Source organism: Falco biarmicus, chromosome 8, assembly GCF_023638135.1.
Source record: "Falco biarmicus isolate bFalBia1 chromosome 8, bFalBia1.pri, whole genome shotgun sequence".
In the NCBI taxonomy this organism is placed as follows: Eukaryota; Metazoa; Chordata; class Aves; order Falconiformes; family Falconidae; genus Falco; species Falco biarmicus.
Genome location: NC_079295.1, coordinates 22,451,737 through 22,465,955, shown reverse-complemented (window position 1 = coordinate 22,465,955; position 14,219 = coordinate 22,451,737). Strand labels below are relative to the sequence as shown.

The 14,219-nt window shown below is 37.0% G+C and overlaps 1 protein-coding gene across 4 annotated transcripts in view; it reads right to left on the bottom strand.

Moving 5' to 3' along the window:
* The window catches only part of LRP2 (LDL receptor related protein 2), a 128,028-nt gene that overhangs the window by 80,125 nt on the left and 33,684 nt on the right, over positions 1-14,219 (bottom strand). For all 4 annotated transcript variants that reach the window (XM_056349576.1, XM_056349577.1, XM_056349578.1 and 1 more), the window contains exons 8-16: positions 13,420-13,563; positions 11,908-12,027; positions 9,404-9,532; positions 7,573-7,742; positions 5,120-5,343; positions 4,122-4,328; positions 2,297-2,499; positions 1,525-1,665; positions 385-588 (exon numbers count right to left, since the gene is read on the bottom strand). In XM_056349576.1, the coding sequence (XP_056205551.1) occupies positions 385-588; positions 1,525-1,665; positions 2,297-2,499; positions 4,122-4,328; positions 5,120-5,343; positions 7,573-7,742; positions 9,404-9,532; positions 11,908-12,027; positions 13,420-13,563 (1,542 nt within the window). The remainder of the gene's footprint in view (positions 1-384; positions 589-1,524; positions 1,666-2,296; positions 2,500-4,121; positions 4,329-5,119; positions 5,344-7,572; positions 7,743-9,403; positions 9,533-11,907; positions 12,028-13,419; positions 13,564-14,219) is intronic.

The window sequence follows — 14,219 nt, the reverse complement described above, 5'->3', positions numbered from 1 at the left end:
TCACAGCCATAATGTTCTTTTTCTATATTACAGTATAACAAATGTCCTGCTTTCCAGATAGGGAAACTGAAAAGAGAAACCCAGTTTCTTACTACTGAAAGGCATACTGTTTATGCAGACTGGTGATGACAAATACTAGATGCGAGAAGTGCTTCAAATTGGTCATCCCAAACACTGTCAGCAAGCTTCTCAAGGAATAGGAGATTTCAACAAGCTTAATAGGAGTTGAACAAACATCTTTGACAAACATTTTTCTGATTACTGGGGTGACACCAAGCTTTATCTGTATATCTCATAATGTGACTTTTTGGGCTTCTTTTGACAAATATATATTATACTGCCCCTTACCACAGTTACTCTACAATTCCTAAGAATGACTCTCACCTGAACCATCAGTTTTCTGTTTATAGATCATGTCTCTACTTGTGTCTGAAAAAAAAATGGTGTCATCCTGAGCACAGAAGTCAATTCCAACAAAGTATGAAGGGCTCCCTGTTACAGGTATGATCACATCTTCCTGGGTGGAGAGATTGAATGGGATCCCCCGCACTGCCAGCTGAGATGAAAACAGCAGGAACTGCTGCACAGCTGCAAAATAAAAGATCAGACACAGTCTTTATTTATTCACAAGGTGAGACAATTGAGCATTAATTAACTGTTAAGCTTTATTTTCCTTAGGCAACACTAACAGCCTGGAAATAGAAAACAGAAAAATGAGAAAATAGGAATTTATATATACACAGACCTAAGAACTGAAGAAGAAAACCAAAATCCAAACCAGAATTTTAGATGACGTGGTCAGGTATTCCTTTGCATTGTTACTGTAGTCCTAGTATGTCTTTACATAAAATATCCCTATAAAGAGTAATCATCTTCTGTGCTCACCTCTTTACAATTATCTACAAAAAAAGAACTCATAGGCTACGTGGACCCACAATATAACAGATCATATCTGAGCTAGCCAGATAAATTCATGGGCAAATAGTAAAACCACAGACAACACATCTGGCTCAATTTGCCAATAGGTACCTATGATAAACCTCCCATCAGTGACCATTCTGCACTCAAACAAGAAGCAGGAGACTGCTGATGGAAGCTCACAGCTCCAAAAATGAATCTCTAATTCTTGTCATGTGCGTTCAAAGGGAAAATACAAACTAATCCACACATTATTGCGCATGAAAGTAGGCTTACATGTTCAAAATAATGCAAAATCTGCTTACTAGCAATCATCCATGTTTGACTTCAGGATTAAAAGCCTAATCATAAAGCTGTCCACACATATTCCATATCTAAGTCTCTTAAAATACTCATAAAAGGTGGTGAGTTTGAGTCATTGTGGCTTGAGGTGAACATCAGCAGAAATTACTCTATTTAATGCTGTCAACATGAGTTGTGATAGAAAAACATGAAGTCCTTGGCGTATTGAACCCACAAAGCTACTGAAGTGAAAGGATGTTCTAGAAATAACTCTAGAGCTAATGGAATAGTGCTATTTCCAACAATCATAAGGCATTTTCTTACCAACACAATGTCGTCCATCTACATGTAGATCAAAGCCCAGTGTACATCTACAGCGATAACCTAGTCCATCATTATCTGTTTTGTGGCTGAGAACACAGATCTGTTCACATCCCCCATTATTACTTCCACAAGGATTTCTTACTGGAAAATAATAGAGATAGGATTATAACTTCATCTATTAGCCTAATGGCATCATTATCTTAATTTCCAGGATTTTGTTCAACATCCACAATAAATCATGTGGACTCTGTGGGAATTGCATCACATGGAAATCATACACCACCAGTTCTGTCCTGGAATGCACCAAAATCACATCAGATTTTACTAGCATTCAAAGTATTTAGTTCTGTAAGAGATACCCAGCACACAGCATTGAGGCCATAATCTGAGCTATAGTTTTCTGCATATAGATCTACTTCAGAATTATATTTCACAGAATTCACACTGGTAGCCTTTTCCAACTGCACCCTCATTGTGGTGTTGAGGAAAAAAAAGTCCCAAACACCAATACTATTCATAACCACAAGGCTGATTCTTAAAAATATCAATACATTTAATAAGCCCTCCAACTCTTAAATGTTGCATTTGGTAGGTCGTCAGCTACAGGAGCTAGATGAAACCAGTGTGATAAAAACCAGTCCAGTTTTGCAATACAAATTTATGTATCATAATTATTAATTCTTTACAGCAAAATAACAGCGTCTCATAATTTTTAACAAATTTTGGTAAGATACTTCCTAAACCTCCCTTAATAATCTCCTTACTGTCTTACCATATGGCTGCCTGGCAGCATGGTAAACTGTCACTCCGTAAGGTCTCAGTGAAGACTGGTAGATCACTTGAGGGTTAGATTCCGAAAACTTGTTAGCTTTCACAACTGCCATTTTGGTCCAATCAGTGAAATAAACATTGTGTTCAAATAAAGTGATTCCATATGGATGAGGAATCAGTGAGCCTCCATGAGCTATTGTTCTCCTGTTACAAAGATGGTTTTAAAATTATTTACAAAATAATCTCTAGAAAATAAAGTTATTAACAGAGGAAAGGATACAGGATTACTAATTCATTCACTGGCTTTTCCTTCTGCATAGAAGCTGCCAAAGTACAAAGAAAAAGACCAAATGAACTGAAGAGATTAAGCTAAACATACAGGGTACATAAACATAAAAGCTATGGTAAAGAAAACAGAGCAATCAAAAGCGTTAGCAATTTCCAAAAAAACAAAGTGAGTAAAGACAGTGACACAAAAATGTAGGAAGATTCATAATTACCGAGAGAAAACTAAAGAAAGGAGGCCGAACAGAGGAAACCAAAGACATCTGTAGCAATTTGAAATACTCATGAAACCTTGAATAAAAAATTTATGGCTGCAATAACCACTGGCCAAAAATAAAATCTTAGGTATGTACTTCAAAAACAAAACAAAACAAAACCACAACTTTCTTTGCCTTGAACTAATCACCCATGCAAAACCAAAGAAAACCAAATGCTAATAAATTTTATCTCCTCTATGCAAGATATTATGGCAATATTTTTCTGGGTAAATATTAGGAGAGACATTTAAATCCTCACACAATACCTAACAATACCACTACATTATTATTCTACGGAGTCATGAAGGAATTTCTACAGAATTAGATGAATTCTATAGCTCTACTGTTTCCTGGGTGATTTAGTTTCATGTTGTAGGCGTGCAAGATGTGACACAAGTGGACAGTGAGCTGTATTTTAACATTCCTTGCAGGCTATGCCCTTGCCTCTTGCCTACTTGTACAACATCTATGAGATTTTTGGTATTGCTGCAAGTTTCATCTCCAAAAAAACAGAGATTTTACTAAACACATTCTTGTCTTTCTAAACTCTGATAAAGGAGCAAAGATACCAGCAGAATTTTTATAATTTTGTAAGTGAAAAAATACACTGAGCAATAAACCTGTCAAATGAGTAGAGGACTGTTTTTCAAGACAATATGTGGGAGGTATGCTAAAGGGGACAATTTTTTTCTTGTGCTTGAGTAACAGACACTAATCACAGATGCAGAGATAAGTTGGCTTCTAAACACTATACTGTAAGGCACAGTCCCATAAAACTCAAGGAGTCCTTTCTTGCATGCTGTGATATAGTTTCCCCAGCATCACAATACAGTGAGTGATGACTTAATTTTTGACAGCAAAAATTTATACAATTTAAGAAGACCACTTAATACTCACTACAGAAAGTGGTTCTTTGGAGTGGAGTATTTCAAATAAATTCATTCATGAAAAAGATGCAAAGAAATGATGGAAGACAATGTATATAATTCAAAAATAACAAAAAGCAAATGCTATAAAAAGGTGTACTGTAGTGGTGGACTATAAAAAAGTATATTATAATAAGAAGTGCAATAGATATTCAAGGTAGAAAAAGGACAAAGAATGAAGGAGGAAATAAAGATTGTCTAGAAGTGGGATGACACCACAGATAGCAAAGTGCATCACATTTATTACGTTGTAATTTTCATCCTTTGCGTATTGCATTTTGTTAGACAAATCTTTCTTTGAACTAGATACAAAATAATTAGTATAGCTGTAACCTCCAAGGAATAATATTTCTCCTACCTTTGAAGCCCATCATAAGTTACAGTCTCAATGTAATCAAATCGGCTGTCAACCCAATAAAGTCTCTTTGATACAATATCCAGAGTTATTCCAGCAGGCCAACCTAATTTTGTTTTTATCAAATCCTGACGGTTTGTGCCATCCATAAAGGCCCTTTCCACCTTAGGATCACCAGACAGACTATCCCAGTCTGAGAAAAACAAGTAGCTATAAAGAAAACAAACAAACAGAAAACAAAAGAAACAACAAAAAAAGAAGAGTCCCATGTTTCCATGATATTTTATAAAAAAATATATATACACACACATAGAATTTAAAACCAGCACCCCTTCAGGACAGAGTCTGATTCTCAGCTGGCATACAATGAAAACACATTTTACACCTCCTGCTCGAGAAGTAATTTGCATTTTCTTTTACAGAATTAATCTAGAAACATGCTTTCACCCAAATGACCTCAATAATACAGTTTCCTTAGTAAAATACAGGCTTATGTGTACTGCCAAAAATAAACCAGTGAAATAGACGCGTCATGAAAGCAGCATCCATCACTACAAGTTGCAAGAAATTCTGCTCTGAGTATCCAAGCTTTCATGTCTCACATACATTTTTGAAGCCTGTTGGGCTGGGAGACACTAACTTCCCTGGCTTCGCTCCACCACTTTATTTCAGATAGTAGGATGCCTGTGGATGGTATCACAACAGAAATCTTTCAGGATAATTTCTCTTCTGCAGGGCAATTCCACAATTCCTCTATTTTCAGAGCTGCTCATGCGCATACAACTCTAGCCATAAAACAGATTCTGCACATTAGGAATAAAAGCAGTGCACAACCCTCCCGTAACAATTTAAGGTGTAGAATAGATAAGGATAGAATGTAAATGTTTTAAACATTTCTACTCTAAAATGACCACCCTAGCTATTTCTTAGTTCTCCTCCTTTTGCATGGGAATAAAGGAATTTCTGACATTTTTAACCATTACCTGACATGTATCACTTACCCAACAGTTGGATCAAGTGCTATTCCTCTAGGATTTCCAAGATTTTCAGCAATAAGAGTCACACGGTTTGTTCCATCCAAGTTAACCATATCTATTCTGTTTACACTGGTCTCGACCACATACAGTTTATTGTTAACCCAATCCACTGCTATATTTTCAGGTGTGTCAACTGAAACATTTAAAACTTCTTGGAAATCAGAGCCATCAATATTAACAGAAAAAACCTGAAAACAATACAAATATTGTCAGAGCCCACACGATGTTTTGCTAATCACAAGACATATGGCACTTGTCCTTTATCATCACATTGAGCACAGACCCACAACTGGCCACTAGATACAACCAAGTTACCCACTAAGCTACTCCTTATCTTAGGGGCTTTTGCAAAAATTTGGAAAACAACGCAAAAACTACAGGAAGCTTACCTTCAACTAGCATTTCTGCAAAATGGTCAAGGTAACAGACTAAAAGAGCCTCGTGCTTTAGCAAACATGACAAATTGCTGGATTAAAAAAAAAAACTCAGATGGGGAAAGTGCATCTTGCTTTCCTGGAGTCTAGCAAAACACAGTACTTTCATTAACTGAAAGCAAATGACCACGCTTTAGCAAAGCTCTCATCATTGACCAGAAACAAGAGGGGGAGCTCTTACTGCACCAACCACTAAGGAGAAATTGCAAAGTGAAGAAAGAAAAGGAAAGCTCTCTGTTCCAACATAAAGGAGAAAGCTTAGCATTGCTTCTGGTCTCCTTTATTTAAGGCTAATTTTAACAGCAGAAGAAGAAATACTGTTGTTATCTTACATGCAAGCTCAGAGCTACATGAAGCAAACAGTATAAACATGATAATTTTATGCAGAGAGTAACAACATGATTATAACACTGGGTAATATGAAAAGCTAGGAATCATTACCCCTTTCTTGGAACCACAGCAATGAGGTTTGAAATGTATTTAAATGAAAATACAGATTACCAGAGGTAAATATATGCAAGAAAAATAAGAGCTGAAATAGTTGTATCATTTTAAATATTCTTTAGGTCCAAGTAACAATAACCAAGCAAACTATTTAACTGTCTATTCTGTTTTTCAGAAACCTTGTTGATGGAACAGCTTATGGGCATTAGGTTATCAGCCAGTACACTAAATGAGATAAAGATGACACAGAACACAACCCACAGTTTTCTGGTTTAGTTTACATCTTTATCTTAATTAAAAAAAAAAAAAAAGACTAGACAAACAAATCCCCTAATAACACTTTGATTTTAAGACATCAGTTGGAAATGCAAATCATATAAAAAATCTTAATGCCATTGTTTTCATCTGGGTATTCTTGCTAGGACTTAAGACTAATTAATCCTCATTAATTAATCAGGATTTAACTATATTAGGTCAGATAAATAGGCAGCCCTGGCCATCTTGGCTGTGCAGTGAAAAAAACATATTATCTTTTATTTCTACCTTTCACAGAGATAGCATAAATCTCCTGTCTCATGAAAGTTCATATTTGACCCTGACTTAGTTCAGCCAGTATCAATGCAATTGCAGTAATGGGAACCTACTACAGTGAAGATAAAAATGCCAGAATTGTGAACAAGTCAAAAATTGTGCATACAAATCCTGTCCTACTTGACAGCCATGCAGTGTGCTTTCCAACAGAACCAACGTGGCACTGTAGTAGAAACTACTTTACAGCTTATGTGTAGGTTCAGAGTAACAACAGCGACATCAAATTGATCCATATGTGGTGTCACCAGGAGGCAGGCCATGGATTCTCCTTCATTCTGCATGACAATCAACATGGGGATGAAGACTGTGGAGTTTCAGCATTTGTCCTAGGACTTTTTTTGTTTCAGTAAGTTATGCACAGATATAAAAAAAAGGGTGAAGTCCAACTTTCCCAAGGGTCTCCAGACTGTTTCTTAAAATGACTTTGTTTTACTGTATCTTGAAGCTAAAATATTTCCTCTTAAAAAAAAGAAGTAACAAAATACTGGCTTATTACACAAAATACTGTCAATATTTGTTATCCCAGCTCAATTACAGTGCCATTTGAAGTATATGAAGAAATCTGATTTCTATCATCTTGGAAGGCACACAGCTTTTACATTTTAAACTATCATGTTTCAAAAAATTACAAAGAAAAATTTGTTCAGTTTTGAAAGAATGTCTACTATTTCTCTTAATTAGTTTTTTGGACTCCAACTCAAGTAAAATTAAAAGTTGCTCAAGACATTCCCATATAATAGGATGCTTTGTTTAATATGTCACATGTAATAGTATAGCTTGAAAAACGCAGTCATTAACATAAAACATTTCAAGGAGCTTTTTTGTTAGAAAACAAAAATACAGCCAGCTTCTGCTCTCAGAAATGAAGGCCTATCAACATATTCTGCCTCTTGCGCTTTTCTACTTCCAAATACACAAAAATATATTCTTCCTGTAATTTCTACCCACCTTATCTTGCACTGTATCAGTCCAAAAGACTCTGTGCAGGTAAAAGTGAAAGTCCACTCCAACTGCAACCCCACGATTCTGCGACTGCACCAAAGTACGAAAACTTCTTCCGTGAAGATCTCCAATCAGTAGATCACGGCCATTGGAAAAAATAATTGACGCAACACCAGCTGAAGCAGGGGTGACAAATATATGACTACTCTGCAGGTAAACTATTTTGCAAAGAGGCATTGAAATATACACATACTGGTTCATACACACTGAACACAAAGGTTTAAATAGATCCTCAGACTACAATCAGTAATAACTTGCTTTGATTTGCCTTTGGTTTCTAGACTTGGAGCAAGCCAGGCAGGAATATGTATTTAAAGCCCTACCAAGCAAAACTTTTACAAAACCCCTGTGCATCTAAACTCTGAAACACTATTTCTACTCTTCGATTTCCTTAAAGTATAAACTTTCTTAAGGTTTTTCTGCCCCATGAGATTCAGATATTCCTTGATTCTAGCAGGAAGGCCATTTTTCTTATATTTTTATGTACTGCTCTATTCTACCTGCCTTCTTCACTCTCTCATCTCATTAGAAAATCTTTGCTGTACTTACAATAGATTAGTAATTCCAATAAGTCTTTCAAGGAAAGCTCACTTTCAAAGTAGATGCCCATTGAAAGGCTTGGTGTAAGTCTGACAATAAATACATTTAAGTGCAAATCCAATTCACCCTAAACATAAAACCCTCCCCAATAAAAGCAAAAATGAATCCAGCGAAACTGATTTAGAACAGGTATGAAATTCCCTCATTAATAAGACATAAAATGCAAACCACTTTGCTGGCCCAAAAGGCACACTGGCTTGAATGGAAATCTTCTTGTGAAAGATACATAATTTTTCTGGAAACAATAATCTTTCCCAGTACTGGCATATGCATGTCTTAATACAGTCACCCATATTTCATTAGTTAAAAAAACTCCCTGTTTTTTGAGGACACGCTTAGAAAACTGCAACATGATGATTGCTCTGCAGACATGGCTGAAGAAAGAAGGAATGGGGAGGGAACTGGGCAGTTCATGCTTTTCTAGGAAGCAAGACTGCTTATCAGTTACACCCCACAGGGACTCCCATTCCCACTGAGTTCCTGCAGGCAGGAACACCTGTGTCACACAAAAGCCTGTTAGGCCATTACATCTCCACAAAGAAGGGCTTCCCAGGGCCTGCTTTCAGAATAGAGCAGGGGGTGAACAACCAGGAGCAGCTGCCTACTGTTAATGGGGAACCACACTCTGTGTAAGGCAAGCATCCTTGCAGAGTTCAGACTCTGGGACACTAGAAGCCAGAAGTATGGTTTCTCTCACAAGCAAGTGTTTGAGCTCATAATTCAGCAAAACCATCTTCTTGCATGGCACAGTCCTTCTGGAAAAGTGAGGTTTCCTCATTTCTTCATGCCATTGAGTTCCACAGAGAGCAGGTCAGGAAACCACCTCCCACAGGAACAAGATTTTGCCTGTTAAGGAAGGGCTCTGGCAATGACCTCCCAACTCTGAGGAAGTCAGGAATGCCGAGAAAGCACTGGAGCCAAGAAGGCATCCATTGTTTTGAGGAGAAGCAGCCCTGATGAGGCAGTCAGCCCCACCAGTCTACAGGTGTGAGCAAATGCAGAGTCTCTTGATATTTGCTGATGTTCTGGATGCTCTCCTGACCTTAAGTCCTTAAGACAAGAATTAAGTTAAAAATCAAACACCATTGTATGGCGTAGCCATGTAGGCTGCACCATTGTGTCTAGCTGCATGTATTAATCCAACAGCAGCAAAAGACTTGTACTGCTACATGCTAACCTGAAGTGTTGGCTCGACAATGGCGATGATGCTCTAGGAAATAACCTTCCACGCAGTGGCACCGGTGATGCCCCACACGATCTTCGCACAGCTGGTCACAGACACCCCACATTTTGCAGTCATCAAAATCTGTCAAGTGAATTATGTATATTTATAAACAATGTTTTTATAAAAGGAATGTCGTTATAGTTGGGAAGCTGCAATTCTGTCCTCTCTCCTTGCTTTGTATCTTTTTGCAAAACTGTAGCATGGGAAAAAAGTTTTTGTATGTTTTTCCACAAATGTTTCATTTTCTATTTCTGGATAACAAAACAACCAATGTTTGCTGCCCAGGGACCTACCCATGCCCTCTCAAAAAAAAAAAAAACCCAAAAAACCCCACCAAACAAAAAAACCACAAAAAAAAAAAAAACCCACACCTGTCAGTGTGGAAAAATCACTGGAAGGAATGCCAGTGTCTGCTTTCCACAATATGCAGTATTCTTCCTGCAATCCCGCAGCAGATCTGTATGCTTTGCGCACACACACATGGCTGGATTTAAGCCCACTCTAAATAAGAGCCTAAACTTTATGTTAGTGCAACGCTTCAGCTAGTAAGTCCTGCTAAAAGGCAGTGTTTATTAGCTCAGACTTGGTACTATGCTAACAGGTGTCTGATTTCCAGTTAAAAGCTAGCTGTGCACCAGAACTAGCTAGCAAAAGTACAAAGTAGTTCACTTTGGCATGTGAAATACCATACAGACAGACTCTGCAGCTTGGACAATCCAGCAAGCACTCACAAATGCCTTCTGCAAGGGATTTCCAGGGTTGCTGCAAAATTTTTTACTTATAAAATTATGAAATATTTAACTAGTCATGTTTTAGAAACAAGGACTTTTTAAATTCTGATTTTCTAAGAAAAAAAAAAATCAGATCTGAACGCTGTCTGGTGTTTCATCCTAGTTGTGGTTATTTAAAGCCCAGATTTCTGACGCTACTTAACACATGGTTTTGACATTAGAAGTCTGACCTCCTTCACTTGAAAACATGAGTAGAATCAGTACCTTACATTGCTATTGCTGGAAACTGGTATTTCTACTGTTTAGCCAAAAACAAAAAAAAAAAAAAAAGAAAAAAGAAAAAAAAAAGAGATCTCAAATATTCTTCCTGCTGAAATTTCTGGTTTAAAAGAATTATTAACAGATAAATGAAAATGAAATACTGCCTAGATAATGTATTTCGGTACTGAAAAAATGTTGTTCTCAGTAGCTTTCCAGCTTCCATACGCATCAAAACCCTTCAGTTTACAGTGAGACAGAAGCAAACAAAGACACATTGAAAAGATCATGGTTTCAAGAAGTAATACACTTTGCTAACACTATAGCTTCATTCTTCTGGCCTTAAACCAATAACATTAATTTAAACTAAGGTCTGGAATTATACACTACTACAAGCCTCTTCTCCATGACAAGTCTTGTTCCCACTACAAATATATGCCTAGATCTTGGCAAACCAAAATACAATTACTCTGATTTACAAGTCAGAATCAGACAGCTAGGTTTACAGGGCAGTCAACAGCAGAACAACAAGAACAACAGAAGTCTCACCAGGACTGCACCAGGTTTGGGAATGCATCCTTCATGTATTCCTCACATAAAAGAACAGAGTAATTTTGTGCCTGCAGTCTGTGCATTGATTCCTTCTGTCTATTAAGACCAATCATGTTGTTACTGCTGCTCATACAGCCCTAGGCCACGAATATTCCCAAAAATAGAGATATCTCATTAGAGACTGAGCACCTAGCATACTTTTAATAGCACAAACACCACAGACTAGGTTGAAAACCCATAGCAGGTATTTACCCAGGTATTAGGCAGGGCTGAACTTCATGATTCTCAAGTTACTCTATTTCCAGTTACTGAGACAAATAATTTGTACCACCAAGGGTTTGTGCGGCCAAGTTACAGCAGCTACAGAATAGAAATGCAACACCAAAATAGCTCACTTACCTTTACATTCTTACAAATGAAACGTCAGAAGATATACAGCCATTCCATACTGCAGATACAAAGCACCCTTTTCATTTTAAAGTACAGTGTTATCCTGTCTTCATATATAGCCACTTTCAAAAAGTATCAAATACTTCAATAGCATTAACTGTTTTTCCAGGCATACAATAACATACATCCCTGGAGCAGAATCAAACTCTCCCCACCTAACCACTAAACGACATGTAAAAAAAATCTGATAATAAAGCAGCCATCCAAGAGTAAATCTTTTCAAATATAATCACATAATCATAACAGCCCTATTGAAAGAGATCTTTATGATACCTCCTCTGGTTTGTTTCTGTGTCACCATGCTGATATCGTACTACTTAGATTTTTATTGTTTTCCTGGCAAATAGAAAATCTCAAGTCAGTACATCCACCCATTTGGAACTTACTCGCCTTCCTGGAATTAAAACTTTCATAATGAGCTGTGAGAACATACTAAATATCTGCAAATCACTGTGCTTCACTTACCAATACAAGTACGACTGTCATTGCTACTTATTGTATATCCTGCAGGACAATAACACATCCCTCCTGATGGAGAAGAATGACAGCGATACTGGCAACTCAAAGCAGCACAGTGTGATATGTCTAAAAAGGAAATAAAATAGTTCCAAAATACAATTAGACATATTACCAATAGAAGAGCTCTTTGCCTTACTAACAGTTACAATAGTTACAGTCTTTTCTATAACGAGTCTACAATTTCAGGAACAGCTGAAACAAACCTGCACAAGAAATTATCTCTAAATTTCCATGAAATCACATATGCTAACATACATGCAGGCAAGGAAATGGAAGACAGAAGACAAGCTAATGTTTATAAAACGTTTTCAGAATGGAGTTAAAGGATAAGCATCAATCTTATATGAGCAACCACTGGTAAAAGCCATGTAAAGAGCTGCACACAAGAAACCATTTGCAATGCTTCGTACCTTTCTCTGGTTCCACAAAGACCTGCTTGTGAACAACACATTCTTGAGCTCCATCTATTGGCATGCAACCTCTTTTATGCAGAAAAAACCTACTACATTACATTAAGAAGAATATCTATATTACTCGAATATATTATTTGGATTGTGTTCACGGAGAAATTCTTTATCCTTTTCTTCTTCTCTTTCTTCTTTTTTCCTTCACCTTTCCTTGTACTACTACCTAATAAACAATTCAGTTATAGGTGATCAAATTATGATTGTAAAGCACTGGCTAACTTCCACTTCCCTCCTTTTCACCTGCCTTTTCCTCAGTTTCTTCTGTTAAACACCTTGCTTTACAGCCCACATCTGATGTTACTACTAAACCACTCAGCAAAGCAGGAAACGCTTTTTTACAATAAGATTTAATTTCCTATTATTTCTTCTGCCTTCCTATTCCAAATTGCATGATAGTTTTAATAGGAATTTTCCTTTTCCTAGAAATTAAAAATGTTAAATACCCTGGGTCTGATTCTCAGAGGGAATCAATGTTCATAAGAGTGAAATTAACAGGAACTATGTATGCTCATTGCCTCCAACAGAAAAAAAACCAGTATACCACTAATTGGAGAACCAGACACCAGACATCCCAGGTGAAAAGATATTTTTGAAAACTGTAATCTAAGTGACTTAGCCAAGGCTCAGGATACAGTAATTCAGTCCTGTGTACCAATCAGTACACAACACTCCTTCTTACTTATAAAGAGGGAAAAAAACAGATATTTAAACAAAAAAGGCATATAGCACATTTCCCTTCCTTCTTGAAAACAGGTTAGGATATAGACAGCGAGTTAAAATCCTTATTTCTGAAACTTCATGTACATATTTACAAAAGGAATGGTCTGTTCACAGTGCATATGCCTTTCAGATCATCCAGTCAAAACAGTGACAACAAAAATAGTGAGCTTCCAAAATTCCAGCGTTGTTTAGGAGACAAAAGGTGAACATAAAAAGAAATCAATGCTGATGTTTCTGCTATTCTGTGTATGCTTTTGATTCTAATACATACTGCAATGTCTTCCCGCAGTGATGTTAGTTTCATCTTCTCCTGCAGGGCAGTCTGCAGCCCCATCACACACTTTCCCAATCGGAATGCAATGCCCTGACCCAGGGCAGGCCCACTCTCCTGGGTAACATTCGTGATGACCACTTTCTATGGAAAAGAAAAACAAGAATGATTAAGGAGTTTGTTTCAAATAATACTTAGAATTTCTTCACTAACAGCTTCCCAAAGCATCTCTATCCTTCATTATTCCATGTATGGTTCTTGCACGCAGCTAGGAAAGAGTATAAAAAATACCAATCTATACTTCCTTGTCATGCTTTCTTTTACCTTCAAAGTACAATGCAAACAATACTTCTGCAGACACATGAATCCTTCTAGTCTTCTGTGTTGTTAGAAACAGTAAAACCATTTAGCTTTAGACTAACTGGTGCATCAGAAATGAAACTACAGTTCTGTGGGTTTAAAACACGCAAAGGCTGTCTGGATAAAGAGAATAATGCTCATCATAGAAAATGCCAATGAAAGAGAAAAAAGCCCACTCTTTCATTCATTAAAATTTCAGTTTCTCGCATGACCAATCCTGACAGGAACTGAGTTATTCGCATTTTCAACCAATTGATTTTGGTTATTAGGAGCCTCAAGTCTCTTGATAAATGACCTGAAAAATCTCCAAAAGAAAAAAAAACCCAAAAGATTTGAGGGAAGATGTAAAAGAAAAAACAATGTTGCTATATGCTCAACTTGGTGTGCATCTTACTCAGTATCACAGTAATAACTTTCACACGAACAACAAAAAAACCCCC